Source organism: Peromyscus maniculatus, chromosome 2 (genome assembly GCF_049852395.1).
Source record: "Peromyscus maniculatus bairdii isolate BWxNUB_F1_BW_parent chromosome 2, HU_Pman_BW_mat_3.1, whole genome shotgun sequence".
In the NCBI taxonomy this organism is placed as follows: Eukaryota; Metazoa; Chordata; class Mammalia; order Rodentia; family Cricetidae; genus Peromyscus; species Peromyscus maniculatus.
Genome location: NC_134853.1, coordinates 133,279,020 through 133,306,401, shown reverse-complemented (window position 1 = coordinate 133,306,401; position 27,382 = coordinate 133,279,020). Strand labels below are relative to the sequence as shown.

Below are 27,382 nucleotides of genomic sequence, written 5' to 3'. Positions count from 1 at the left end.
ACTTCCTCCTTTGCCAGAGTCTGATCACTCATGTCAGACCAAGGAAACGCACAAAACCAAAAATTGAAAACAAACATAACCTACTCAATAAACAATTGTCATTAATTTCTAAAGATTTAAGTCTAAGGCTTTTATATAACATTTAGTATTTTTAAAATTTAAGACGACTTTAATTTTGAACTCAAGAAGGCTTTCCTACTAAGTAAAAGGATGTTCAGAAGTACCTGAGAAATAATCACAGAAAATCTTGAAGGAGAAAAGAATTTTTTTTCATGCAAGCATGAAGATACATATCCAGCTGATACTGTTCTCAATCTTCCCAATATTGCAACCCTTTAATACAGTTCCTCATGTTGTGGTGACCCCCGACTGTAAAGTTATTTTCATTTCTACTTCATAACTGTAATTTCTACTGTTATGAATCATAATGTAAATATGTGTTTTCCAATGGTTCAGGTGACCACTATGAAAGGTTTGTTTGTCCCTCCAAATGGGTCATGACTGACAAGTTGAGAATCACTGCTGTAAATGAAGCAAAAAACATGAACAATATCAAGCATAACAGTTCCATGGAGGAAGAAATTACGGGAAGGCTCTGGTTCTTACAAAATTTCAGAGACAGTCTGCTGTAATAGATTCTCAGGCTATATCAAAAATAATTTGAGGTGAAAACTCAAAATAATCTAACTGTCATTTATTGTATGTTTTGTTGAACCCCTTCTGGCCTCTGAGGGAAATTTGAGAGGTATGTGATTATGTTTGCATTCTTTGGCCATTGTATTATCTAGAAGAAATATTTTCAAGAAGAAAAAAAAACCTTTTTTGATTCTATTTTACCCTATTTTTCTTTTAAATCCTTTCCAAGCCTGTTTGCATTGTTAGTTTCTGTTTTATTTTTAGGCTGTGCAAAAATACAAAATTGAAAATGTAGTTTCATTGGTTGTAAATGCAAAAGAACCTGAGTGGTTTTTGGGCTCTTGGTGCATGAAAGACCTGAAATGTGTCTCCATTTCTGATGTAAAAGATAAGATAAAATTCCTTATGTTGCTAATGCTGTGATTGCACCATTGGATGGAGGTGTGGCTTGACCAGGCATCAACACGAAAAACATCTCCTACAGTCTCAGTAGCAGACAACTATTGCACCAAACCTTTGGAGCAGTCTCCTGCCAGCAACAGGCATAGCTGCTCCTGGCTTTTGCTCCTTTTCCTCCTCCTAGGCAGGTTTTTCCTATCTGTTTTCTCTAGAGACAGAGGTGTCAGCAGTTCAGCATTATTGTCATTTTCATTAGGGTTGGATTCATTTTTTAATTACTTTTTATTTTCAAGGCAAGGAAACTCAGCTGAACAAGCACACTTCATGTTCCATTCATTTCCATTTTCCACTTACTAGATTCTATCTTCAAGGACCTCATTCCAAATGTTTCCATCTTTCCATTACATCCTTTCCATACTCATAACCCTTCTGCAACATAATTTACATCTCAAGTTAGACCAGTTTTCATTCTCAGTGCATTTCTATCCTTTATGTGCTAATTTATATAGGAGATCAGTTAAAATACTGAATGGCTGGGGAGCATCTAATTAAAGCAGATTGATTATAGTGAGTTTTGAGTGTTGATCTGTACAATCAAGGATGGGTACAATCTTTTGTGTGTGTGTGTGGAACATGTGGGATTTGTATATAACAATATACTCCTTGTCCTTTTGAAGAATCATCTGTAAAAGCATTAAAGGAGATCTCTATAGGATTTTTAGATATAATTTTAGACAATATTCATGGAGTATCTTTTTAAAAAAAATCTTAAAAGTTGATCTTTCTGATGAATATCTATAGACTTTGAGTAGCATGCTAATGCTACCTGTCAATTATTATCAGTGTGAAACAAATTATCAACCTGCACTTTATTTAGTGGCACAATGATTTCTGTAGGCTCTTTATCAGTAAGTTGTTTAAGATGTGTCCTTCCCAACATTATCAAGTCTATAATTTCTTTTAATAAGGAGTTACAAATTGTTGTGGAAATTTTGACATAATATCTATATATGTTGGATTTGGAGACAGGGTTTCTCTGTGTAGTCTTGTCTGTCCTGAAACTTGTTCTGTAGATAAGGCTGGCCTTCAACACAGAGATTTGCCTGCTCCTGCCTCCTGGTTGCTGGGATAAAATGCCTGTGCTACCACCCCTCCCCAACACACACCATACAAATTTTTATAATATCATTACCTTGTTGATAAAGAATTCCGTGGGTGATGATGAAGAAGGAAGGGTTAGTAATTGATAAGGATGTAAGGGATTGATTTGTAAGCTACCGTTTTTTAGCAGCAGCATTATCTAAAGCTAATGACTCACTCTGCTTTTAGTGTTGTTTTGGTGGAATTTAACTGAAAGTTTCTGGAAAGCAACTTAAAGAGTGTTGCCAAAGTACACAACTGACATGAACCAAACTTTTTGTTGTTGTTGTTGTTGTTGATTTTTTTTGAGACAGGGTTTCTCTGTGTAGTTTTGGTGCCTGTCCCTGAATCTTGCTCTGTAGATCAGGCTGGCCTCGAACTCACAGAGATCTGCCTGGCTCTGCCTCCCGAGTGCTGGAATTAAAGGTATGTGCCACCATTGCCCGGCCCAAATTTTTTGTAAGTAATTGATGGTACATTGTTCGGGTAGTTTTAAGCTGAGAGGATGATAGAGAATTTGTTGTTGAGTAATAATGCATCCTAAGTAACTATAAGGTGATTGCTTTTGTATTTTATTTGGAGCTATCTTTAAATTTTGCTCTTTTAGTTTGTTTACCATAGAAGTTAAGCACTCTTTTAAGTATTGACTAGATGATCAGGACAAAAGAATGTCATACATATAAGGAAAGATCATTACCTCAGGAAATTTAATCAGCACCGGAGTAAGTGCTTTATGTACATAATATTGATATGTAGTGTACTATTATCTTTCTGCTGTGGTAAAACTTTCCAAGGATATCAGGTTACTGGCTATTGATTGCTTAAAGTAGGAAAAGAGAATGTAAACTCTTCCTTATCATCAGGATGTAAAGAAATAGAGAAAAAGCAATCTTTTAAGTCAAGTATAATAATTAATGTCCTTGAAGAACCATAGTAGGAGTAGGGACCCTGACTGCAGGATACCCATTGTTCTCATAGTAATATTTCTGTCCCTGAGATCATGTAATAGTCAAACTTTATTTTTTAACTTGTGAATTACAAAAATAGGGGAATTTCAAGGACCAACTGAAGAGTCTATATGTTCTAGTTGCATTTTTCCTGTACTATACTTTGGGACTGTTTTAACTTTTCCCAAAGGGACAGTTGATCAACCTACTATGTCATTCATGCTGTGAGGGAAAACAAAAAGCTAAGCACTGGGACAGCTGAGCCCTGGAGATCAGGTGGGGGTTATGGAGCCCTACCTGCCACTCCTTGGAACTCAGGTGTTGCAATAGCTGCTGATCTGGCTGGACCTAAGCAGTAGAAAAGGATGCCTTGCCAACACATGCAAGATATATCCTGGAGAGAATTCTCTCTCTCTCTCTCTCTCTCTCTCTCTCTCTCTCTCTCTCTCTCTCTCTCTCTCTCTCTCTCTCTCTTTCTCCCCCCCCATTGGTGATATTTTATTTGTACTGAAATGTGATTTTTTTTGCATGTTAATAAATAAGTTGCCTAGGGTCAGAGCTAATAGCAAGCCATAGCAGAAGCTGGGCGGTGGTGGTGCATGCCTTTAATCCCAGCTCTTGGGAGGCAGAGCTAGGCAGATCTCTGTGTGTTCAAGGATACAGCCAGCATGGAGACACACATCATTAATCTCAATACCAACCATACAAGACCTGAAGGTCTGTACAGACAATAAGTGACAAAGAGGTCATGTGGTTGGGTTTACAACTAATGAGAAGGCAGAATAGAAAGTCTATAAAAAAGCAAACACACAGGAAGTAGCTCTCTTGCGGAGAGGTAGGACAGCAATGGCAGTGAAGGGTAAGGTTTTTAATCTCAGCTCTTAGCTATTGCTCTGACCTCTTTCCTTTTGTCTCTGAATTGGCTCTGTGTTTCTTAATTAAAATGACGGTTACATCTACACTTCCCTCTTCTTAAAATGATCTTCCTGAGTGGGTCCAAGGAAAGCATTACTGTACTCCAGCTTGCAAAATAATTGGCAGTGATGTTATCTCACCTTTCATGAGCTCTCTTCACATTAGTGCCTTTGTGCTTCCAATTAACAAGATCTATGGCTGCTTATTTAGGAAACCAAGGATTGAATTTTACAAAGTTGTAGAACTGTTGCTCTGATTAGTTTGCTCCTCTGGATCTTAACAGACATTTCAATAATTGTATGAAATGCTTTGTCACAAAGGACTGAGAAGACACCATGTTTAATTCTCTTAGTTGTGGTTATGACCCCTGGGTGAGAGGACCATACTCCTACCCCTTCTTCTATTCAAGGAAAAAAATGCTTAACTCTTCTGAGGGTCCAGTTCCTTACTTTGAGTGTCAGTTTTAGGGGTGGGGTCTTTATCACCACGGCCAGCAGAGTGTTCATCTGTGTGAAATAAGAAGGCAGTTTGGTTCAACAAGACTCAGTAGTTGGTGTTGGTTCAAACTTTGAAAGTCTGACACCAGGTAGCTTATTTCAGGCATGTGTAAGGACAGCACAAATATTAAAATAGTTTCCCAGTGATAATTAACTCAATCCCATGTGAACAACAAACCTAACGACATGATTACATCAAAATTCTTGTAAAATACAAGTGACATCTTCCATAAAGATAGGTTCTAATTAACTGTCTCACTTATCCAGAGGACCTGATCAGGTTCCATGGGGGTACCTCAGCTATTGATTCACAGTTCATGTGTTTCCACTAGTTTGGCTATTTGTCTCTCTGCTATTTCCAATCATGGTCTCAATATCTCTTGCTCATATAATCCCTCCTCTCTCTTGCTACTTGGACTCCTGGAGCTCCACCTGGGGCTTGGCCATGGATCTCTGGATCTGCTTCCATCAGTCACTGGATGAGAGTTCTATCATGACAGTTAGGGTGTTCGGCCATCCAATCACCAGAGTAGGTCAGCTCAGGCACTCTCTCAACCATTGCCAGTAGTCTACAGTGGAGGTATCTTTGTGGATTTCTGGGGACCTCTGTAGCACTTTGCTTCTTCCTACTCCCATGGGGTCTTCATTTATCATGGTATCTCTTTTCCTTGTTCTCCCACTATGTTCCTGATCCAGCTAGGACCTCCCACTCCCCTAAGCTCTCTTTCCCCTGATCCTTGCCCTCTATTACCCCCACTCTCCACCCCCAGTTTGCTCATGTAGATCTCATCCATTTCTCTGTCATTCGGTGATTCCTGTGTCTTACTTAGGGTCCTGTTTACTAGGTAGCCTCCCTGGAGTTATGAGTTGCAGTCTGGTTATCCTTTGCTTTACATCTAGTATCCACTTATTAATGAGTACATACCATATTTGTCTTTGTGAGTCTGGGTTACCTCACTCAGGATGATATTTTCTAGTTCCATCCATTTGCCTGCAAACCTCATGATGTCATTGTTTTTCTCTGCTGAGTAGTACTCCATTGTGTATATGTACCACATTTTATTTATTCATTCTTCAGTTGAGGGGCATCTAGGTTGTTTCCAGGTTCTAGCTATTACAAATAATGCTGCTATAAACATAGCTTGAACTGTTTAGGAGGGCCCCCAGGTAGTGGAACCGGGACCTCTCCTTGGTGCATGAGCTGGCTTTTTGGAACCTAGGGCCTATGCTGAGACAATTTGCTCAGCCTTGGTGTAGGGACGAGGGGACTGGACCTGTCTCAACTGATTCCACCAGGCTGGGCTGACTCCCCAGGGAAGAACTTGCCTTAGAGGAGGTGGGAATGGGGCCGTGGATTGGGTGTGAAGGCTGGTGGGTGGGAGGAGGGAGGACAGCAGAATCTGTGGCTGATATAAGAGGGAAATTCATAGCATTAAATGCCCACATAAAGAAGTTGGAGAAATCTCACACTAGTGACTTAACAGCACACCTGAAAGCTCTAGAACAAGAAGAAGCAAAGTCTCCCAGGAAGAATAGACGCCAGGAAATTATCAAAGTGAAAGGTGAAATCAATAAAATAGAAACAAAGAGACAATACAAAAAATTAATGAAACAAAGAGTTGGTTCTTTGAGAAAATCAACAAGATAGACAAGCCCTCATCCAAACTAACCAAAAGACAGAGAGAGAGAATCCAAATCAACAAATCAGAAATGAAAAGGGGGACATAACAACAGATATTGAGGAAATCCAGAGAATCATCAGGTCATATTTCAAAAACTTCTACTCCACAAAACTGGAAAACCTAAAAGAAATGGATAATTTTCTGGAAAGGTACCACACACCTAAGTTAAATCAAGACCAGATAAACTATTTAAATAGCCCAATAACCCCTAAGGAAAGAGAAACAGTCATTAAAAGTCCCCCACCCCCCCCCCCAAAAAAAAGCCCAGGACCAGATGGTTTCAGCGCAGAATTCTACCAGATCTTCAAAGAAGAGTTAATACCAATACTCTCTAAATTGTTCCACACAATAGAAACAGAAGAAACATTACCAAACTCCTTCTATGAGGCTACAATTACCCTGATTCCTAAACCAAACAAGGATGCAACAAAGAAAGAGAACTACAGAACGATTTCCCTCATGGACATTGATGCAAAAATACTCAATAAAATACAGGTAAACAGACCCCAAGAACACATCAAAACAATTATCCACCATGATCAAGTAGGCTTCATGCCAGGGATGCAAGGGTGGTTCAACATACGAAAGTCCGTCAATGTAATATACCATATAAACAAACTCAAAGAAAATAACCACATGATCATCTCACTAGATCCAGAAAAGACATTTGACAAAGTCCAACACTCCTTCATGATAAAAGTCTTGGAGCGATCAGGAATACAAGGAACATACCTAAAAATAATAAAGGCAATTTACAGCAAGCCAACAGCCAACATCAAATTAAATGGAGAGAAACTCAAAGCAATTCCACTAAAAATCAGGAACGAGGGAAGGCTGTCCGCTCTCCCCATACTTATTCAATATAGTACTTGAAGTTCTAGCCAGAGCAATAAGACAACATAAGGAGATTAAGGGGATACAAATTGGAAAGGAAGAAGTCAAGCTTTCCCTATTTGCGGATGACATGATAGTATACTTGAGTGACCCCAAAGATTCCACCCAGGAACTGATAAAGCTTATAAACACCTTCAGCAACATAGCAGGATACAAGATCAACTCAAAAAAATCAGTAGCCCTCCTATATACAATGGACAAAGAAGCTGAGAAGGCAATTATAGATACATCACCCTTTACAATAGCCACAAATGACATAAAATACCTTGGGGTAACACTAACCAAGCAAGTGAAGGACCTATATGACAAGAACTTTAAGTCCCTGAAAAAAGAAATTGAAGAAGATGTCAGAAAATGGAAAGATCTCCCATACTCATGGATAGGCAGGACCAACATAGTAAAAATGGCAATTTTATATGAGTGAGAATTGTTGAAACCAAGGTTGGATAAAGCACAGGGACAAATAGCCCAACAAATGGAAACACATGAACTATGAACCAAAGGCTGAGGGGCCCCCAACTGGATCAGGCCCTCTGAATAGGTGAGACAGTTGATTGGCTTGATCTGTTTGGGAGGCATCTAGGCAGTGGTACTGGGTCCTCAGTGCATGAGTTGGCTGTTTGAAACCTGGGGCTTATACAGGGAAGCTTTGCTCAGTCTGGGAGGCGGGGACTGGACCTGCCTGGACTGAGTCTACCAGGTTGATCTCAGTCCTCCAGGGAGGCTTTGCCCTGGAGGAGGTGGAAATGGGGAGTGGTCTGGGGGGAAGGGGAGGGTGGCAGGAGCGGGGAGAACAAGGGAATCTGTGGCTGATATGTAGAACTGAATAGTATTGTAAAATAAAATAAAAGGAAAAAAATTAATTGTAAAATAAAAATATTTTTTTAAAAAAAGATAAGTTCTATACATTAACTAAGGAAGAAGATTCAATAAACAAAGCTCATGATAAGGGCCTGGAGGAGGAAAGAGCTATAGACTGACTGAGATAAACAGGTTCAAGATAAGAGTCTGGGGGAGCTGGTGTGACCTGGCCATACAGATAGCACAGAGGTCTCCAGGCTATTATTAATCACCTCCTTTCCCAGCCTCAAGGTAGCAAACAGGTAATATATATCTTCCTCAAAGAGATAATCTTGTGTCTTTAATATTCTTGCTTCCCCAAGTGCTTATCTGTGAGCACAAGTACCTACATTCTTCCTACAGGAAATGGCATAAATGAAGTACTCATACATGAAATTCTCAAAACAAATAATTTAAAAAATAGCAGCTAGTGCCCTTAACTGATAAGCCACATCTCCAACCTCTTGTACATACATCTAATGGAATATTTTAGGATTGTATGTTATTGATAAACCACAAGAATCTATTATGGAAGTTTTTCCTCTTGGGTTATCAGTTCTATACTCTTATCCATGTCCATATTAAAAAAAATGTTTGCACAATAAAGACAAGTCTTTTAGCTTTAGGCATGAGTTAGAGGATGCTTCAAAGATGTAGTCTTCATGAGCACAACTTTTAAATGTTGATAGTCTGGTCTCTAGTGGCTGTTACATGGTTTTAAAAGAGAAAACTATTAAAATTTAAGTGAAAGTTTGTATTCTTTAAAATTTCAGCCCCAAATGTCAGGAATCAAGTTTTTAAAAAACCATACAGTTCTCCCAAAGAGCTCAGTCAACAGAGGCTTTCCAGGATGTGTGGATAAAATAACTGCCTTCCCAACAGTACCTTGGAGGGTTATCATAATTGTGTAATAAGAGCTGGGGCAGGAATTGTTGTGTAAGGCACCAATAATCATACCAGTGAAAACCCCACTAGTCCCAAGAAGGAGGCTATAATGTACCAGCCTTTATATAACACACGGTTCTTCATTTGCATTTTCTTATAGTTACTGAGACAAAAGGACTGGACAGGTCACCTTCTAGACATCTGAGTATTAGTCACATGAACCAGATCTTCTGAGTTGCCACCATTCCATCACATTTACCTTGCAATCTGAAGTAAATAAATGAAACCAGCTTGATGATGAACACTATCATCACATACAGGATCACACTAATATCTTCCAACCATAAAGTGTCCAATTCAAAATGTGGATCTGAAACTGAGACTGGGAAAAGAGGAAAAAGAGTCAGGACAGTTGCAGCCAACAGCAAGGTTAGATTGCCCATGAAAGGTAGCTTTGCTTTTCAGGTTCCTGTTGCTCCATGCCTCGTACATGTACAAGAACAATCCAGAAGAAATTTGGCCTACTGGATTTTAGAGATGAGCATGTTTTTGTCAATATTGTGAGAGGTTATGAGGAAACAGGTATGTAGCAGATTTTCTTGGACTGCTAGCCCCCAAATCATGAACTAGGGATGTATTATTTATGAATGTGCAATCTTAGTTTAGGCTTGTCCCAGTACCTCTTATAACTTATTTTAACTTGTTTCTCTTCATCTGCATTTTGCCTCTGGAGCTTTTTTCCTTTCATTCTGTACATTCTATTTTCTTGCTTCTTCTGTGGCTGGCTGGCTGGAAGCTACCTGGCTGACTGACACTGGGCATCTCCCTTTCTTTGTCCTTCATTCTTTCGTGAGTTTAGATTCCTCCTCCTACTTATTCTCTCTGCCTGCCAGCCCAGCCTATCCCTCTGCTGTCTAGCTATTGGCCTTCAGCTTTTTATTAGAGCAATCAGGCAGGCAAGGTGAAAGAGCAACACATATTTACATAGTTAAACAATTATTATATAATGTAAACAAATGCAACACATCTTTAAACAATTAAACAAATATTGTATTCCACAACACAGGTACCCATTCTCCTCAAGCAGCATGGCTCTTGCTCTTTGTAGTCTGTCTGAAGAGCACATGTATAGATTATGTTTTCATCTGTTCTATTTAGTGCTGAGGCTCCTTAAGAGTTCTAGGGGAAATAGAGTATAGTGAAACAGAGCATGCATAGATGATTAGGATCCGTGAAACAGAAGAGGTTTTATAATTCTGAAGCATAGTATTCCCTGAGAAGCATGTTCTCTCCATCTTCATCTTCCTCTTTGTCTTCACATTCTATCTGCTACACATGTTTCCTGATGCCCATCTGTACCATTTCTTCTCTTACCGGGGGTATCTGCTCAAGACCCACTTATTGACAGTTTAGATCCTTGTGAAGAGGGAAGTTTGGTATCTTCCCATCTACCCAAAAAATTACCCTCCAATGTAGGGCACAGATTCACTCAATGCATCATCCAAAAAACTTCAGGTGAGGAATAATTTCCTGGTCATCCTCAGGTTTGTAGCTATCTCTGAAATGAAACTGAGACAGATTCATAGGAGAAATGAATAACAGATGTATTTCATCAAAATTCTATATGATAGAGCACCCTTCAGAATGAAAACCCCAAACTCAGGGTGATTTGTCCATCTTTATACTTCTATTTGATGAATCATGGGCATCTCTGTGGAAATGTGGTTGGACTGAATGACAGATCCAACATGGCCTGCCAGTTTGGGATATTTAGGGCTTCTCTTTCTTTTTTTCCTCCCTGATGTAGGACAAGTTTTGTCCCAGATGAACTTCTTATGACCTATTGCCAAAGGCAGGCATGAGAATCTCTGCCAGGCCAGCTCTTAAAAACAAAAGTTGGGGAAGGTAGAGCAGGGTTTCCAGGTTTGGGAGTAAAGTAACTAGGTTCCTGATCCAATTTGGAAAAGAGGAATTCTAATTTTGAGACAGCCTTGGAAAGAAGTGGGAGAAGGAAGAAGGAGGGCAGAAGGAAAATGTGAAGGCTTCCACTAATGCCATTTGGAGTCTCTTTCAGTTATAAATGCACAATGTGTTGAGGTGCCGTATTTTGTATTTTTATTCTCAGAATCTCAACAATACCCTCTGGGCACCACCAGCTACTGCTTTAGTCAGCGTTGGAGCCTTCAATAAAACAAAAATATGGAATCCTCTGGAGTAAAGCTGACAGTCTGGTGGGGGTGTTGTGCAGTATAAAGACCATGAAATTATAAGTACTGGCAAGTGCACGAATAAATTAGAATGCTTGTGCACTGTTGGTGGGAATGTGAAATGGTGAGGGCATGGTGTGTTAACTTCTCAAGAAAAAATACAATTACCATGTAATACAGAAACCCAGTTTTGAACATATGCTCAGTAGAATGGAAAGCATGCTTTAGAAGAGGTATCTGTATGCCTGTATTTACAGAAGAATCATGACCAATAGTGAACAGAAGCACAGTCCACACTTTTATTCTTTAGGCCTCATCTTAAACTGTCATGATCTATGATTCTACACACAGAAGTCAAAATAGCATGAGAAGGAAGTGAAGCTTTGTCCCAACTGTCTTGTGCAAGAAGAAATAAAATATTCTACATTTGGTTCATTTGTCAACATGCTTATCAAGTCTATGACTTGAGTTTTATTGTTTGTAACGGTGTCTTTTATAAGACAGAAAGATATTATTTTTATTATGGCAAAGGTACTAGATATTACATTTACCACTAGCCATTTTCTATTTTATAGTTTGGTAAAATTAAATATATTTATATTGTACACCTTTCATTCATCTCTGTAAATGCTTTTATTAAAAATGAATTTGAAGTTCTGTATCCATCAAACAATAATTCCATCTCCTCTCCTACTTCTTTCTTCTATAAACCTCCATTCTACTTTTTGTATATAATGTCTGGACCTCATGATAGTGGAATCACGCAGTGTCTTTTTATGACTAGACTGTTCTTCTGAATATAAGGCCCTAAAACTCATTTATGCAGATAACATTTTACCCAATTTGCAATTTACTCTCATTTGTTTTAAGGCTATTGGTATGTTCATTTTACAGGAGAAAATGAATGAAAACTCCTTTAAAGAGTGCAATCCAGCCTTGTGATTCTGCATTATGATTTGGGGTTATAGTTCTGGCTTACTATACTGCAGCAATTCCCAACCTCTGGGTCACAACCATCAGCAAACACATATTTCCAATTGTCTTAGGAACCCAAAACCACAAATTTATTTTTGTTGCTGCTTTATAATTGTAATTTTGCCACTGCGCATTGTTTCAGTTTCTAGGACTACCAGAAATATGTGTTTTATGATGGTTAAGAATTGCTGCAGTATAAAGGATCACTTTATCTCATTGTTTTGTGTCTTGTGTAATAATTTCCAAAAGAACCTTGAAGATAAAAGGGATGACAACCCATTTCAAATATGTTCCCTTATTTTTATAATTTCCATTTTAATTTTACCCTCTATTAAAAAGAAAGAATAACTTAAGTTGTCTATTGTGGTGGCTTGAAAGAAAATGGCCCCCAAAAGGAAGTGGCACTATTAGGAGGTGTGGTCTTGTTGGAGTAGGTGTGGTCTTGTTGGAGGAAGCCTGTCACTTTGGAGGTGGGCTTTGAGGTCTTATATATGCTCAAACCATGCACAGTGAGAGAGACCACTTCCTGTTGCCTGCAAGTCAAGGTATAGGATACTCAGCTACCTCTCCAGCACCATGTCTGCCTGCATACTGCCATGTCCCACCATGATGATAATGGACTGAACCTCTGAACTGTAAGCCACCTAACTAAATATTTTCCTTCATAAGAGTTTCTGTGGCCATGGTGTCTCTTCACAGCAGTAGGAACCTAAACTAAGACATCTATGACTACTATAAAATTAAAATTCATTGTAAAAGTAGCTAATTTTGAGGAGTGTGTATTTTCAGTGCATCTATCTCTAAAATAAATATTTAAATTTAAAAGTATCTTTTCACAATGGACATGTTTTTTTTTTAAATTCAGAATATAAGTATAGCATTTCACTTTGACAATTATTATTTAAACTAATTTTGTGAATATTTATTTCATTTTAAATTTATTCTTTGAAAAGTTCATTTTTTAACTAAAAGTAAACTTTTTTCTTACAATAAGTTCTGATTGTGGTTTTCCCTCCCCCAACTATTCTCAGCTCCTCTTAGCCTTCACACCCACCCATACCAAGCCTTTCGTTTACTCTATGGCTTTAGAAAAGTTGACATTTAATACAATGTATCATAATCATATCCAGCCCCCTTCACTCTCTCACTCTAAAATCCTCTGAGCTCTCCAACACATCTCCCTCCAAACTTCATATCCTCTTTTTATTTTTTGGTAAACCAATGACTTTAATGGGTGTTGCCCATATGCAAGTTGTGGGGTCATACACTGAGGAATAGGCAACCTACAAATGGCCACACTTCCAAAGAAAACTGACTTACCCTTCCGAGCATCCTTTAACTGCTAATAGCTTCTCAGCTAGAGTTGGAGCCTCAGAAGCTCCTTTTACTTCAATACATGGTTTTTTTTAACATGTTTGATCTAGACTCAAAAGTTTAAGACAATTGAGCTAGTGAGATGGCTCAGCAGTTAAGAGCACTGACTGCTCATTCAGAGGACCTGGGTTCAAATCCCAGCACCCACCTGCTGGCTACTAACCATTTGGGGAATATAACACCATTTTCTGGCTTCCACAGGCACTAGGCATAAAGGCAAAATACCCATACACATAAATAAAATTTAAATTGATAAGAAGTTTAGGATACTTAATTATTATTTCCTTTGTGCCAAAAGTATAAAGCAATTAGGACAATTTACTGGGAAATGCTGAATTTGTCCAAAAAAATAAACCATTATGAATTTGGAAGAAATTGTTTCTTATGGAGCAAAATAACAAGCTGCATCTACTATTAAGCTTAAAAAATTCAGGACTCTGTAATCTAGACATTGTGGAATGTGTTCTTATGGCATATTGACCCTGTATTACATTTCAGTCAACAATCACTCTTTTGTTGCTAAATGTCTTACTGGGCAGTTCGGAAGGTGGGAGAAGACTTCTACAGGATGTCCCCAGCATCTGGCTTTCACATACCTCTTGGTTTTTGATGCAAAATGAGAATGACTCCTATAATTGCAATCATTGAAATCATGAAAACAATTACACCCCTTTTCCAAGGACTATTTATCACAGAGCAGCTACCTAAAGAAAAAGAAAATGTTATAATTACTAGATATTTGTGTAGAGGCACTTTACATTGGAAAAAATACATCCAGAAAGCAAGAGCTATTGTGTGTGTGTGTGTGTGTGTGTGTGTGTTATTTTAAAGTTGTATTTTAAAAGTTTTTCTTTTAATTTTTAAAATTATAATATAATTACATCATTTCCCCCTTCCATTTCTAAAGTGACTACTTCCAAGGTGATTTGGAAATCAATAGAGAGGGTAATATCAGGGTACACATGTAAGGGCTTTTAAAAAAATCTTTCTTCTTGTGTTCATAGAAGAAGAAAGATTTAGGATTAGAATATAATAGGACAGGAGTAAAGGAGATAGCTGTTTTTGAGGTGGGACAGGTTTGGGATTAAGACTAAGTAGGCCCAGGGGAAAGTTTACTCCATCTCACTTGTCATAAGTAGGCATTAATTAAGAACAAGAGACAGAGGTATATATTTATTATTATCATTTTGGGGGGGGGTTGAAAGAGGCTAAAAGGAGGACAGGTCTGAAGACTTCTTAATTGCCAGAGAGATCTTAATTTCCACAATGTGAGAATTTACAACTATGAATAGTTTCCATTCTTCTGCTAGAGAGTTATAGGCACTGTGGTGATTTGAATGAGAATGGCCCCCAGAGGCTCATCTATAGTTGGCCTCAGTTGTTGGAATTTTCAGGATGGATTAAGAGGTATGGTCTGGTTAGAGGAGGTGTTTCACTGGGTGAAGGCTTTGAGGTTTTAAAATATTTCCTCCATTCTCCCCAACATCTTATTTGCAAATAAAGATGTAAAAATCTTGGATCATGTCAATAAAAACAAAACTTCTGAGACAATTGATTTCTACAGGATATCTAGCAGAGAGAGAGAGTTTTGATTTTGTGGCTTTCTGATGAGTGGGCTGTAGTGGGTAGCCATTCCAGCTTGGATCTGGAAGTTCCAACCCCCATTGAGACTCTGGCAACTGTCATGCCTACGAGGCGGGGCCAGGGGAGGCGCCTGGAGACCCGAGAGCTGGATGGGCCAGCGCTCTCTCTGTGCGCTCTTTCTGTGCCGGGACACTGAACGGTGAAATGTGAATTGTACAGAGGTCCAGAGAACACTGCTGGACTGCGATACACCTTCCCCAGACCCTGCGACCTACCTTTCACTTAATTTGTGAGTTACGCCATTAAATAAATATCCTTTTAACTATGTGGAGTGGCCAAAATAATTTCTCCAATAGTGGGCCCTCCCTATGAACCAACAAAAGAGGTTGGAAATGGCAGCTGTTTCATTCAGAGAGCAGTGTTCAGAAGGGCAGCCAGAAATGTAACAGAGGAAAATAAGATACTTCAGAGAAATACAGAAACATTCATAGCCAAATCCTTACTTGATGGACATACTGCATCCGTTGGAGGAGATCTAGAGGGACTGGTTGTACTTCTGAGATTTAGAGCTATGGCAGAAAATGGATATGAGTTTGAGAACTTTGACTTTTATTGGTGCATGTTCATCAGAATTAGTGATGAATTTTTTTAAAATATTTTTTTCAGATATATCATAACCATTGGAAATATTATCCCCCCAAATCTTTTGTCTCCCCTCAATTTATTATCCCTCATCCCCCAAACAATCTTGCTTTTACAATCGCCTCACACATATTTAAGAGTTTCTTGTGTCTATGTAAACTATAATCCCCAAAGGAAGAAAATTGTGTTATTTGTATTTCTGAGTTATATTAGTTAAAAATATCAGTTTTCTGGTGCATTCACTTTATGCCCTACCAATGACAATTCTATTCTTTATACTTGAATAAAACTCCACTATGCATGCATACCACATTCTCAAATATTTTTATCTATTCATTTGTTCACATACATCAATACTGATCTCATACTTGGCTATCGTGAGAAGTGCTATAATAAATCATGCTGTATAATTATCTCAGTTGTATGGTGACTTAGAGTCTTTGAGAGTATACACCCAGTACAGGTAATACTGGGGCCTATCAGAGTTCTGTTTTGAGGTCTCCAAGGTATCTTGCTGTATACATTGTCATGGGGAGAAGCCAACAAATAACAATCCCAGATATGACATCTACAACAGAACAAAGAAAGTATTTCACGAAGTCCAGTTTGGTGGACCAGTGAGTTTCCTGGGATTACTTGCAGGACCATGGCTGACCCAAGGGTAACTGTATAACTAAAGGATCATTCCCAGTATGAATGGTGAGCCATGAAAATTGCTTCTTACAGACAACTTCCACTGAAAAGATTTTCTCCTTAGAAGTTGTTTACTGATTTTGTAAGCAATATTGAGGTTGTGAATCATGATATTTGTAAGTTGTGTGAGCTTTCTAATCCCTTTAAGTTTCCTTGGCTTCTTAAGTGTATGAGTCTTCCTTCACTCTCTAAGAAGAATTTTTTCTAGTTAAAGGAAAGAGCTACACAACACTCTACCCCCTTCCTCCAGCTTTTATATTCTTTTAAATCACTCTTATGGCATTTTCTGATCTTTGGAGAGAGTTGTTAAATGTTTATTACTATTTCTTTATGGCTGAGATTTGAGTCACTATATTATAGCAAAAGCCACTGATTCCCAGGAGCTTGGCCAGTTACAAGTCTCCACAGAGACTGCAAAAGAAAACTTTCCATCTACATTCTAGTAGCAGAAGTACTCTATGGGTAGAAACACTTGTGTTTAGATTGCAATTTGGAGGGAATTCCATGACTGCTTATGAAAACAATACTATTCTACATAGCATCGTTTGGTGCTATGAAAGCTAGCAGTTAGGCTCTGCCCTCTCTTGATATTTATGCTATGTAATGAAAAGGTGCAGTGTTTTTAGCAACAGGTGCTATCATTTAGTTTTGTCACAACCAACAGCAGTCGAAATTGCCCTTGTGGTTTGTGAGGACTTAGGGCTTCTTTGGCTTCAGGGGCTTTCTAAAGACTTAGTACTCCCACGACAATGAGAATTTCATCTAATATCCTTTTGGCTCCTATCAGTGTCTTTTTTGTTGTTTTTTTTTACTCACACATGGGGGCTTGCAAAAATCTCCTTAACTGTTGTTTTCACAAATGCTATTCCCATTTTTTAAGATACTTATGAGGTAGCCTTACCCAGTGAAATCTCTTTTACAGAAGGTAGACAAGGTCTTTAAAGGCTCATTACTGTTTACTTCAAGCAAGAGTCAATTGGTTCTAGAGAGGTAAAAGAACACTAACAGAGAAACATGAGCTGGGATGAATAGTGCATAAAAAGACCCCATCATTTGTATTAATTATTTCATTATAAAAAGCAACACTGGTACAAAGTGAATGTAGAGGAGGGACTACCCATCTAGCCCACTACAATCCAATCATATTTCATAATGCATCTGGCCTCCACTTCTTGGGATGCTGCTATTGAACAGGTCCTGTGGATCTTTCTACATTTGATGGTCCCCAAACTGTACTATTTGTACTACTCATCATAGTTCAGGGTTAAGGAGGAAGAGGGTAATAGTTTTCTGTGCCTACTGCTGCAGCTGGCTCCCTGGTTTTGACCAGCTCTGAGCCAGCACCACAGCCCTGTTTTTTCATCAGCCATGTCTGGATATTAAAAAACTATAGATTAAAATCTTCCCTTGTGGTTTACTTATTTCATGAGAGAAACATACATCATATATTCTGGCAGAGAATAATTGCCCATATCTGTGACAAGATCAATAGTATTCTTAGGCTTTTTTATAATTTATGCCTTCAATGAACTGTTTCTTAGGGCCTAAAGGCTTCTAGAAGCTCACTGGTATATATCATTTGATAGTTTGATGAAAATTTCCCCTAGCATTCTGGTTATCAAATTTTCCTTTGATTGAACCTAGCAGACCCTTTTGTCTACAACTTCCCCTGTTTATCATATATTCATTGCATTAGCCCTTTAGCAACCCAATTTAATTATCAATTTAAATTCAGATCTGTCAAAGCCTCTTCTGCCTCACAGAGATCACATCCCACCATGGGGCTCAGCAAAGATTTTTAAGTTCCATACCAGGAGCTGAGTTAACTTTTTCTTTGAATTTTCTACAAACAGATTGTAACCAGCCTGGTAAACTGAGCACTGATACCACCTCCTATATACAAAATTAATTTGGTGATGCCTATCCTTCTTCTATTGTCTTCAAATCCCTGACACTTTTGGTAATCTTGGCTTGAGACAGTTAAGTGTTCCCAATGTCTTCTGTGAGTCAGTTCATCCAGACTGATATCCTTGTATTGCTTCAGGTTATGTAGGATGAATAGTTACTTTACTGTTTCTCTAGTTCTGTGATACCTACGTTGGTCCCATTTGCTGCCATATTCCACAGCTTCACAATCTAGAGAAATTCATTTTTTGTTTTAAAATCTTCCCAATTTTAAGCCATTCAGATTGAGCCATTCATTGACTTTCTCTCCTGATATTGAAAATCAAACTTGATGGGTATATTCTATCATCATTATCTCAAATTCTTTCTCCTCATCACTTGATTTCTTACAGTAGCTTCTAAGTTTTTTTTTTTGTTTTTTTTTTGTTTTTTGTTCCAAGGGAGGGCTCCTTAGCAAAGATCTAACCCATTACCTCCTTCTACCTGTAACACTGACATTGCACATTGACATCTTCTCATCCTGCCTTTGTTTCTCTTTTCTTGTCAAATCTGAGACTGTGTGGAGAATAGCGACATCCTTATGTCTTTCAATATATTCATCCCTCACTCATGTGACAAAATTCTTTCCGGGCAGATGAGCCTCAGTGTCATGTTGTATCACCCACAGCAAAGTGTCTCCTGAGAGAGCTTTCTTATGAAAGAAGTATGAGTTGCTTTCAGAGATTGCAATATATAGTCCACCAGGCATCTGGGGAGCATCTCCATACTCACATGAAGCAGACCCCATTCATCAATGAGGCATTCTACCTGATGCCATGTAAAGGAAGATGCCAACACTAAGAACATCCTTCCTAAAGGATGCTCTACTCTCAGATATCTCAGCATTGGTTTGCATGATTTATAATAATCACTATGAGTATGCAACTGTCATTACAGAAAAGAGGCTAATCATCCTGTATCATATAGGAAAAGGTATTGATATTGATACTGACGTAAATAGATGCCTTATCTTCAGAATGATCAGCCTCAAATTGCCCACTATACATGCTGGGCAACCATTCAATGATTCAAAGATAGATAGCTATACTATGAATGGCTCACTTCAGCATGGGTAATAACATACCTAAGTTACATCTTACAGCTCCCTAGTCAACTTGGATGTCAGTCACCACAGGTAAAAGGGGTTTCAACTTGATTAAATTAAAGGCAGCACCAGCTTTTGTAAACAGTATTGTGAGAAACTCCACCAGCAAAAGCAGAGAATGTGTGACTGAAAAGTGGGTCCTATATAACATGTGACCCAAGAGTTATGTACTTCCTGGGTATACTGGCTTGGGAAACAATGATTGGATAGCTTTAGCTATGTCCTCTTCTTCCACTTTTGTTACACACCACTCAAACCTACTTACCACATGTGAGATGTTGCTGAACACAGGAAGTCAAGAGGAAGGGTACCAGCACAAATGCTATTATACTCAGAATCTGAATCCAACTACTTCTCCATGAAAACAGTTCACCTGTAACGTGAGTGACAAATCTTATCACTAAGAAAACTCGGCTTGTACATACCTAGTTAAGAATAGTGATTCATCTCAAGCTTGTTACAATTTAAGAGTCTACTACCTTGGAATATTAGGTCTAGGCAAGTATAGAGAGCAGTTGTGATGGGTTGGGTAAAGAGCAGGCCACGTCCAGAGTCAAAATAAATTGGACATGATTTAGAGTGAGGCTGATGAAAATGTATGTGGAGGCCACTTCTCCCATTTTTTCCCATCCATCCTGCCTCATAAGCTTCCTAGGTGAAAAGGAAGAGGCAGAGCTAAATCTTCCCCAATGCAGAGCTAAATCTTCCCCAATGCTCAGATGCAGGCTTCCAAGGAATTATAAAGTCAATTCAACTCAGTGCTGCAGTACTCATGTCTGAAGTACCATGAGATGAGTGCACTGAATAGAGCAGGGCTTCCATCTGTCTGGCCTGTGGCCATGAGTGTGGGCATTTTCTTGATTGATGATTGATGTCATAGGACCCAGGCCCCTGGAGGCGGGTGGTGTTTCTGGGTTTAATAGGAAAGAAGAGAAAGCCATTGTGAACAAGCCAGTGAACAGTGTTCCTCTGTGGTCTCTACTTCAGTTCCTGCCTCCAAGTTCCTACTTTGAACTCCTGCTCTGTCTTCCCTTGATGATGAACTAAGATGAAGAAGTGTAATCCAAATGGACTCTTCCCTCACCCCAACTTGCTTATGAACATGATGTTTTATCACAGTGACAGAAAAGCTAACTACAATAGTTAAGACTATAGAGTGAGAAAATAATACGTCAAAGAAAATAAGAGAGACAACCCAAGTAATGAGCAAGGCCAAAGGAAAGTAAGGCCTTGAGAACCAAGTCAAGGAAGAAGTGAATAAGTATGAGGTAGATCACTGAATCTACTATGAGAAAAAAGATAAAGAAATAATAGGATAAATGGGTAGATCATTGAATCTACTCTAAAAAGAAAAAGGGGAGGATATAAAAATGACAAAAGGAAGATTATTGAATCTAACATGAAAAGAAAAAAGAGAATATGGATATGATAAGATAAAAAGGGACATTATTGAATCTACTTTTAAAAAGGAACTACTTGTTTTACATAGGATAAGTAATGAAAATTTTTTGTCAAATGTTACTGGACTGGATATTGTTTTATATATACATATATATATATATATATATAATGGAGTTTTTTGTCTGAATCTGTCAAATGTTAATGGACTAGACATTGTTAATGTAAATCTTGACTGTAACCTTCTTTTATTATTTTAGACAATAAAAAGGGGAAATGTGGTTGATATATTGTGCACCCCAATAAACTTATTTGAGATCAGAGAACAGAACATCCACTAGATATAGAGGCCAGAAAATGGTGGCACATACACCTTTAATCCTAGCATTCCAGAGGCAGAGATCCACCTGGATCTCTGTAAATTCAAGGCCACACTGGAACCAGCCAGGCGTGGTAACAAGAGCCTTTAATCCCAGGAAGTGATGGCAGAAAGGTATATAAGGTATGAAAGCCAGGAACTAGGCTGGTTAAGCTTTTAGGCTTTTGAGCAACAGTTCAGCTGAGACCCACTCTGGATGAGGACTCAGAGGTTTCCAGTCTGTGGAAACAGGATCAGCTGAGGAATTGGTGAGGTGAGGAAGCTGTGGCTTGTTCTCCTTCTCTGATCTTCCAGCATTCATCCCAATAACTGGCATCAGGTTTGTTTTTATTAATAAGCTGTTTTAAAATTCATGCTACATAAGTATGTGTGACAATGGCTCTTACCGAAGAACAAACACACATTTACCTGATAGGACAATACTTATACTTTCTTCTTGGTGAGTTAGATGGTTTTGAAGATAGCAAGTGACATTTCTGTGGGAATGGGCTTTAATAAAAAGGGTCATTGTCATGTTGAACAATTTGTTTCCATCCCGTGAATGGGATTTTGATGTTGCTGGAATGATCTCTCCTTTGCTGTCTCTCCATTCCATATGAGGCTGTGGGAACCAACCTCCCGACTGACATTCCAACATCACACCTTTGATATTAGGGGAATGCATAAGAATCTGTATGTCTGAGCTTGAGACTGGTTGACAACAAAAGAGGAAAACAATATTGTTAGGTACAAATGGAAGAGGAAATGACAGAAAAATAAAAGCTCTTTTCAGTTTTAATCCCTGTTTCAAAAGATACATTAATAATCAAAACTCTATAGGCTTGGTTGCCGTAAGAATCTCATGAAAATGACAAGAGACAGATGGAAAGGCTATAGTTCACAGTCAGCAACCTGTCCAAACTAAGTCATATCACAAAAGGCCCGTTTTATTTGTTTATTCATTTATTTTAAACATGTTTGTAGTTTATTTACCAAGTCTAAGAAATTAACCTACATCTTTGGATTATTGTGAACAGAAATCAAGACGTTGACCCTCATAGAATTTATAAATTATAATTTGACCAGGCGGTGGTGGCACTTGTCTTTATTCCCAGCACTTGGGAGTCAGAGGCAAGCAGATCTCTGTGAGTTTGAGGCCAGACTGATGTACGGAGTGAGTTCCAGGATAGGCTCCAAGACCTAGTCACTAGTTACTTTTGATCCACTGTAAATAGATTATAAAAATGAATTTCATTATAAGCATAACTGTGGAACTCTACTTGAATATTTGTGTATTTCTAGAATAGGTAATTTTATAATTTGTGAACATGTGCAAGTAAAGCTATTTGGAGAAAAGAATATATTATGTGGGACAAGGTAGCTCCTATTGCCACTAAAACCAATGAAGGGATAATGGGAGTGGGAAAGACGGAGGAGCAAAGTATCTGTATGTTTATTTGTTTATTTGTATGGTCTTGTTTGGCTTTTCTTGTTATTAGTTTCTCAATTAACGTTTTAGTTCTTTTTATTCTTTTTGTTTTCTAATTTTCCTTTGGGAGGGGGGCACTACAAGGGTGAAGGGCTGACACAGAGTGACTGGGAGGTGAGTGGGATTGGGGTGAACGATGTAAAATTCCCAAACAATCAATAAAATTTATATTCAAAATGTATTTAATATAAATCAGGTAATACATTAATAGTGTGAAAATTTAGAGGAAATAAATATGTCTGAAATTTAATAAATTTAGAGGAAATGAATATGTCTGAAAATTTTCAGCACATTTTCTGAGACATAAAACTTGCCTAATGTATAGTTAAAAAGAAAATGAATAGAAATTTAAAACACTGTACCAAAGCTTCTCTGTCTAGTAAAATGTTCCTGGAATAATGGTAACACTACATATCTGTGCTAACACAGTTGCTGTTAGCCCCATAAGACTACTAAAAATAGCGATGATTGGCTTTTTGTCCCATTAGACCATGAAATGTCGCAATGAGCTACAATTGTGTAATTTTGCTCTACACTACAGAGGTGAGTTTCATATGACATCCAATGAACATTAATCATCTGAGTCTAGAGTCCTACATGTATGTGCACACATTTGTGGATTTATTCAGTTCGTTTTAAATTCTTAACCTTCCCTCCTAATTTTTTCATCCAGAATAATTCAGAGTAAGGAAAGTAGCATAAATGCCATATAGCTGCCTCTATTTCATATATTATATATGAGGATAGTGATGATTGTAGTTAAAATCTTTTGAAAAATATTTAGGAAAATTAATCAAGTACTAGGTAGTCAGTAAATTGATCTTGAAAGAAATGGAAATAAGTATTATTAGTAAAAAGAATATTTTTCTTTCTTTTATTAAACATTTTTCATAGAATATTTTTGATCTTGTTTTCCCCTGCAACTCCTCCCATATCTTTTCTACCTCCTTACCCCCCCCCCAACTTTTTAGTAAGAAACATATTTTAAAAATTCAGTTCATTTAGAAAATTACTAAAGTGTTGTTAGAGATATTTGAAAGGATAATAAAACAACCTAAAAGGAATTTGATTGTATGTTAGAAATATAACAATGTATGGAGGAATAATAAGAAAGTGTTTACTGATAGAACTACTTTCTGCACTGTAGTTATTTTCATTTTTGATCTTCCATGACATTCAATTCAAAACTAATAGTATAGAATTCATCTTGCTAGTCAAACCATGCAAAAAGAGTCAAACACTGATAATTTTCCAACCACTAAACCCTCATAGACTTTGAATCATGGGCACACAGCAGTCTCAGGAATCCATGCCTACCTGTGACCTTGACCTCTGTGATGTGCTCTTCATAGAATTCACCATCTTTGAAGATGCAGTGGTATGGTCCATCGTCATCAGCAGTCACATTAAAGATCCTGAGGGTCACTTTCCCTTCTCCAATGGCATCTTTCAGGAGTTCTGTCCTCTCCACATACTTGGAGATAGTTTCTCCATGCAGGTCTTTACCATCCCTGTACAGGTACACTGGCTGCGTATAATGGTTCCTGAACCAGCGTATCTCCATGTGCTGTGCTTGTTGTGGTGGAGACAACTGACAACTGAGTTCAAGAGTTCCACCCAAGGGAGTCAAGACTGGCCTAGTCAATCCAGTCACTGTGAATTTTTCTGTGAAGGAGAAATCAAAAGACAAGAGTGTAAATGAGTAAATATATTCACACCTTTTGTTAAAGTCATTCTGTCTGTTTTTCCCTCTTCTATCTTCTGCCCCCTCAAGCATATATATATACTTGACTTAAGATCACGTTGTTTATCCTGAAGGTATTTTAATTACTAATTATTTAATTGATATTAAAGCAAAAAGTGTTACTACAAATGGTTAGAGAAGATTTTATGGAACTATTGGAGATGCCGAGCTACTTCAAGACAGGCTGGATTCAAGATAAATCAAGGCAATGTGCAAGTCTGGGTCAGGTAAAATTGCAAAATGAGTAGGCCATGTCATGTAGTGGAAATTTTGCTGAACTGAGGCTCCAGGGACAATAGGGAATCAACAGCCTGTGTGTCTTGTGAAGCATGCTCAAGGTTTGTAGATGAAAGTGTGACAGGCACTGCTGCCCCTTTGTGTTAAATCCTCTACCTTTTATATGATCCAGATGAAAGAGATGCCACCTCCTTTGGTCTGGTGTGTTCAATAACAGGCCTGCATTTTATGATATAGTCTTGATGTGCCCTTGTGCCCTGGGGTTCCTGCTCCACCCTGATAATTTAATAGGTGTTATTTTCTTTACTTGTATAATTAAGCTGTTTGTAATTTTGTTCCTTGTGATTCATACTGAGTTGGTAATGATAGTTTATTTGCACAAATGTACACAGTTATTCTGACTCACCATGTGCACTCAAAATTTAACAAACGGGGTCGGGCGGTGGTGGCGCACGCCTTTAATCCCAGCACTCGGGAGGCAGAGGCAGGCGGATCTCTGTGAGTTCGAGGCCAGCCTGATCTCCAAAGTGAGTTCCAGGAAAGGCGCAAAGCTACACAGAGAAACCCTGTCTCGAAAAACCAAAAAAAAAAAAAAAAAAAAAAAAAAAAAAAAAAAAAAAATTTAACAAACGGCTGCATGGTTAAATGGAGTTACTCAGGGCAATATTCAGCTTAAAAGCTATTGTTTCACATGATGTAGAGTAAGGTGGAGCTGGGCATAGCCTTGACACTCTACAGTAAATAAAGATGAAAATTAGCTCAATAGTGTGACATTAGAATATTGTGAATCAAAACAACAAGCCATCAATCAATTATCAGAATAACTGAAATCCAAAACATTGACAACACTAAATGATCAAAAGATGAGGACAATATGACTGTTATTTTTTGTTGGCAGCAATATAGAATGATTCAGACACTATGGAAGACAGTTTGGCATTCTCTAACAGTGCTAGATGTGGACTTACCATAATTTCTTTCTGTAGTTATGATTCCATATGTACTTCAAATGAGTTATAAAGTACTTATATATTGAAATGTATACACAACACAAATGCAAATAACTTCTTTATTCCCAGTTGCTAAAAATTGGAAGCAATCAAAATGCCCTTTAAGAGGTAAATGAAGAATCGAACTCTGGTTCACTCATTCAATGAAATATTATGAATTAGTAAAAGAACTTGTGCAACAGTGACACAAATATTAGTGCAGTGACCAACCAATTTTGATTCAATTTAAGACCTACCCCATGAGACAGAAACCATACCTGACACTCCTAAAGTGGCCAGAACCTGAGATCAGATAAGTCATGTGCCCCAGGAGAAACCCAGTATTACTGTTCTGTGAAAAGAGTATAGTAATAAAATGACTAATAACATACTGCTATACCCATAGATCAGTGCCCAGCTCAACCCTCATCAGAGAAGTTTCGTCTTGCAGTAGGTGGGAAATAATGCAAAGACCAACAGCTGGACAATATGCAGAGAGTTATAACTTTGGTACACTCAATGAGATGTCTTCATCAAACTCCTCTTGTTTAAGGTTCGGGGATCTAAGCAGAAGAGGAGTCAGAAAGATTTTATGACCAAGAAGTGATGGATGAGGAAGGAAACAATGCAAGGAAACAATATCTTTCAGACACAGCAAGACTGATCCACATATGCACTCTCAGAGACTGGGGCAGCACACTCAAAACCTGCACAGGTTTAAGACAGACAGAGTCCCAGCACAGAGAGGGGGAAGTGGAAATGAGGTCCCACCCTTAACAAAAGCTATCTGCAATTGATACCCACTGGGAAAGGGAAACGCACTTTTCTCCAATGGATTCTCACTGAGTATGTTAACCACACTCCAGGGCAGGCCCAAGCCCAGGAGTAGCTGGTCAATCCAAAACTGATTTAACAGAATTTTAGAGGACTTTTTGTTTGGTTTTCCATTTTATTGCATTTTTTTTTCTTTTTGTCACATATGTCTTTTGCTTATTTGTTCTGGTTTTCTGTTTTTGTGTTTCTTTTTTGTTTTCACTTTTTTTTCTTATGTTTTGTTTCTTGCTAAAGAGAGAGCAAGAGATTGAGAGCAATAGAGAGAAATATAACAAAAGAGAAGGCAAGAGTGAGAGTAAAAGAGAAAGATTGAAAAGAGAGAAACAGAGAGACAGAGACAAAGAAAGATTATAAAGTTGACTGGCTAAACAAGATCTGGGAGGAACGGAGGGAGGATATGACCAAAGTAGATTGTATTCAATTTTGTTTTCAAAAAATAATTTTTTTTTTTTTTTTTTTTTGGTTTTTTCGAGACAGGGTTTCTCTTGTGTAGCTTTGCGCCTTTCCTGGAGCTCACTTGGTAGCCCAGGCTGGCCTCGAACTCACAGAGATCCGCCTGCCTCTACCTCCCAAGTGCTGGGATTAAAGGCGTGCGCCACCACGCCCGGCTCAAAAAATAATTTTTAAACAGTAATGAGTTACATGGATAAATTCAATCTTTGCACGTGAAAAAAATAAGTTTAAAATGGACATATCTTATATGATACTCACTATGCTACATTCTAGAAAACAGTGGCACAGATGCAGAACAAATAGCTGTAACCTTTTGTCTTGGGGGGAGGGAAAGAGGGACAAGTGGGTACAGCTTACAGAAATCTTAGGATGATGAAGGCTTTATGCATGATAATGAAATGGTAGATATATGACATTATGCACATACAAAATAGATATCAGGAATTTTGGGTCTGATCATGGAAAAAGATAAAACTACAGGGTAAAAGTAGCACACAATGCTCTTCTGTTTGGGAAGCACT

General features: G+C 38.1%; 1 protein-coding gene across 1 annotated transcript in view; it reads right to left on the bottom strand.

Moving 5' to 3' along the window:
- Positions 1-4,293: 4,293 nt before the first annotated feature.
- Positions 4,294-27,382, bottom strand: part of LOC102903196 (selection and upkeep of intraepithelial T-cells protein 2-like) — a 32,058-nt gene continuing 8,969 nt past the window's right edge. The window contains exons 3-9 of the mRNA XM_076564787.1: positions 23,922-24,269; positions 21,545-21,826; positions 19,625-19,732; positions 15,479-15,544; positions 13,988-14,095; positions 9,095-9,217; positions 4,294-4,543 (exon numbers count right to left, since the gene is read on the bottom strand). Coding sequence (XP_076420902.1) covers positions 4,458-4,543; positions 9,095-9,217; positions 13,988-14,095; positions 15,479-15,544; positions 19,625-19,732; positions 21,545-21,826; positions 23,922-24,269 — 1,121 coding nt within the window. The 3' untranslated portion in view covers positions 4,294-4,457. The remainder of the gene's footprint in view (positions 4,544-9,094; positions 9,218-13,987; positions 14,096-15,478; positions 15,545-19,624; positions 19,733-21,544; positions 21,827-23,921; positions 24,270-27,382) is intronic.